Source organism: Mastomys coucha, unplaced genomic scaffold, assembly GCF_008632895.1.
Source record: "Mastomys coucha isolate ucsf_1 unplaced genomic scaffold, UCSF_Mcou_1 pScaffold4, whole genome shotgun sequence".
Classification (NCBI taxonomy): Eukaryota; Metazoa; Chordata; class Mammalia; order Rodentia; family Muridae; genus Mastomys; species Mastomys coucha.
The window spans coordinates 5,706,143-5,709,140 of record NW_022196910.1 but is presented as its reverse complement, the minus strand read 5'-3'; the positions used below and the strand labels follow the sequence as shown (position 1 = coordinate 5,709,140).

Here is a 2,998-nt window from a genome sequence, read left to right as displayed (position 1 = left end):
GGAGGGAGAGGGAGAGAGGGGGAGCGAGAGGGAGAGAGGGAGAGGGAGAGGGAGAGGGAGAGAATCCAAACAGCCTTTGCTACAAAAGAACACAATAGGTCCCCATGACCTTCAAAGACAGTGAGCTGTTTTTCCAAAGCCAATCTGGGATACCTGACACTCTCTTTTAAAAACAAACAAACAAACAAACAAACAAACCAACAGAGAAACAAACAAGACAGCCAAATTTTGGAAAAAGCATCCAGAATGCAAAGGTTTCTTAACTATATTGGTATGAATGAGAATGTTCCCACAGGCTCAGTAACATGAACACTTGGTCCTCAGTTGGTGGTAGTAATTGGGAAGGTAATGGAATCTTTAGGAGGTGTTATTGTGATGATATTTAAATGAAAGGATGCTTACCTGACTCGGTTTCAAAATCGTTTTCAAAGTCTAAAGCTGAATGGGATTTTATGAACTCTGAAATAGATACAAGTGTCCACCATTATATATTTTTATATACACTAATTGGGTTCATAGTCTATATTATTAATTTTAATGATTCACCCAAAGGAAAGACAAAACAAGAGCTTCCAATATCAAACTTTTACAATCAGGCACTTGGGCTGTGGAGTCTGAACAAACATAGATAATAGCCATTTACAGATACATCATTTTCTCTATAAAACATGCTTTTCCTCTTTCTTGTGTGACACCAGGGATCAAACCCAGGTCTTGGTGGATAGGCAGGTGTCCCACAACTGTGCAACACCCTCTCACTATTGTTTTTCTGCTTCTATTCATTTCTATTGGTTGAAAGTAACATGAATATTTCATTGTCTTTTCTTTGCCTTCAATCACCAAGCCTTGTCATTTGTATCAGGTAGAGAGGTTTCTATCCATTTCACTTTCCTTCATTATCAATCTAATTTGTATCAATTACACATTTAAGCTGCATTATCATTCATTTCACTGTAAAAAAGCTTTAACAATTCCTTGTTTAATACTAAAAATGTCCAAAGGTTTTAGTACTACAAGCAGGATCTCTGTCAAATCAGTGCTGATGATCTCCAGTTTTCATTCTCATGTTAATATATTATTGTCATCTCAAATGGCCGATATTTTCCTTCTTCACTCAATAAGCACTATTCATCTTTTAAGGTTGCAAAGCATTTCTAACTTTCCTGAGATAAACCAATTTGCAGACTTACTACAACATTAACAGACTGTCACGTATTACCACACACTTGATGTTTCATAATCTATTCTATCCTTCAACTCTCTCAACTTTATGGAAGCAACAACCAACTCATAACAACACTCATCTTTTAAGAATAATTGTTTTTATTTTATATATTTGCCTGCATGTGCACTATATGTGTGAAATGCCTGTGTTGGGGTTGGTCTGTCTGTTGTGTATTCAAATGCTAAAAAGTGGCCCCCAAGATCTGGCTGCCCACAACAAGAAGAGCCTCACATACACCAAGTGATGCTATGTAATCTTGCTTAAGTCAATTGGTCAAAAAAAAAAAAAGGCTAAGGCCTGTGACTGGCCAGTAGATAGAGGAAAGTGAGTACTCAGTTACCTGATTCAGGGTGCCAGATAGAGAGAAGAGCGGAAGAAAGCACACACAGAAGGGGGACGTCACCATGAGAGGAGTTTTACCATGAGTACATAGCCAGGAGAAACAAGGAACAAGGACATAATGAAGGGATGTAAGTTGAAATTAAAAAATGTTTATAAAACTATCAAGTTAAAGGATTTATAAAATATTACCTTCAATTTGCTTTTCTATAAGTCCATAACGTTTCAGTGATTCTGTGTCTTTATGCCTGTTAAGAGTGTCAAAAAAAAAAAAAAAAAAAAAAAAAGAGTGTCAATAAAGAAATCTTATCTTCATATATATTCAGAGTTAAGGTACAGAGTAAGACAAATGCTATCCTATAATAAAAAGTACAAATTCTGTAAGTTGTGTATTCCAAGAATATAATTAAGTACATCGATAACATTTAGAACTAAAATAACAGAAACAAGTCAGTAGAAACTGCTAGTATATTATCATTTGGTGTGGTGCTAAGAGCACCAGACTGAGAGTGCAACAACCTGCTCCAAACCTGTAATTATGTGGCCTGGAGCCATCTTCTGGGCCTCTCTCAGCTCTAGGCTTTTTATCTGTTAAAACTTACATATACTAATGGCCTTCCTTATAAAGCAGTTACAGGACTCCCAGGACTTACTAGAAAAATACTTTGTGATCTGTGCCCTGGAGCTAAGGTTGTTGCATAGCCCTTTATAGCCAAATCCTGCCTGGAGAAAGCTGTTCTCCCAGAAGTGTTGTCATTCCTAAGTTCCCAGGTGAGACCACCACTTTTGCACCAATAACTGTCTAAACAGGGACTAGCCAGGAGCCTACAGGGCACAGGAGGGACAGGATCTCTCCAGTTTCCATCAGCACCCCAGAGTAAACTCTGTGACACAGCTCTCCACACAGGAGAAAACTGATCACACAGGAGTGCTGACACACTTAAGATTATAGCTCTCTGCATCCCATTACCACCAGGAGACAGCAGGTCTCCCAGGAGTGCTGACACACTTAAGATTACAGGCTCACAGGACCATAGGAGGGACAAACTCCAGTCAGAGACAGCAAGGCTAACTAACACCAGAGAGAACCAGATGGCAAGAGGCAAGCACAAGAACCTAAGCAATAGAAACCAAAGCTACTTGGCATCATCAGAACCCAGTTCTCTCACCATAACATTTTCTGGATACCCTAACAAACTGGAAAAGCCAGATTTGGATTTAATATCATCTCATGATGATGATAGAGTACTTTAAGAAAGACAAAAATAACTCCCTTAAAGAAAAACATGAGAACACAGGTAAACAGGTACAAGCCCTTAAAGAGAAGACACAAAAATCCTTTAAAGAATTAAAGGAAAACACAACCAAACAGGTGAAGGAATTGAACAAAACCATCCAGGATCTAAAAATGGAAACAGAAACAATAAAGAAATC

At 38.2% G+C, this 2,998-nt stretch overlaps 1 protein-coding gene across 4 annotated transcripts in view; it reads right to left on the bottom strand.

Annotated features, from left to right (window-relative positions):
- Nucleotides 1-2,998, bottom strand: part of LOC116076302 (coiled-coil domain-containing protein 7-like) — a 67,630-nt gene that overhangs the window by 32,691 nt on the left and 31,941 nt on the right. For all 4 annotated transcript variants that reach the window (XM_031350021.1, XM_031350019.1, XM_031350018.1 and 1 more), the window contains exons 5-6: nucleotides 1,757-1,812; nucleotides 403-459 (exon numbers count right to left, since the gene is read on the bottom strand). In XM_031350021.1, coding sequence (XP_031205881.1) covers nucleotides 403-459; nucleotides 1,757-1,812 — 113 coding nt within the window. The remainder of the gene's footprint in view (nucleotides 1-402; nucleotides 460-1,756; nucleotides 1,813-2,998) is intronic.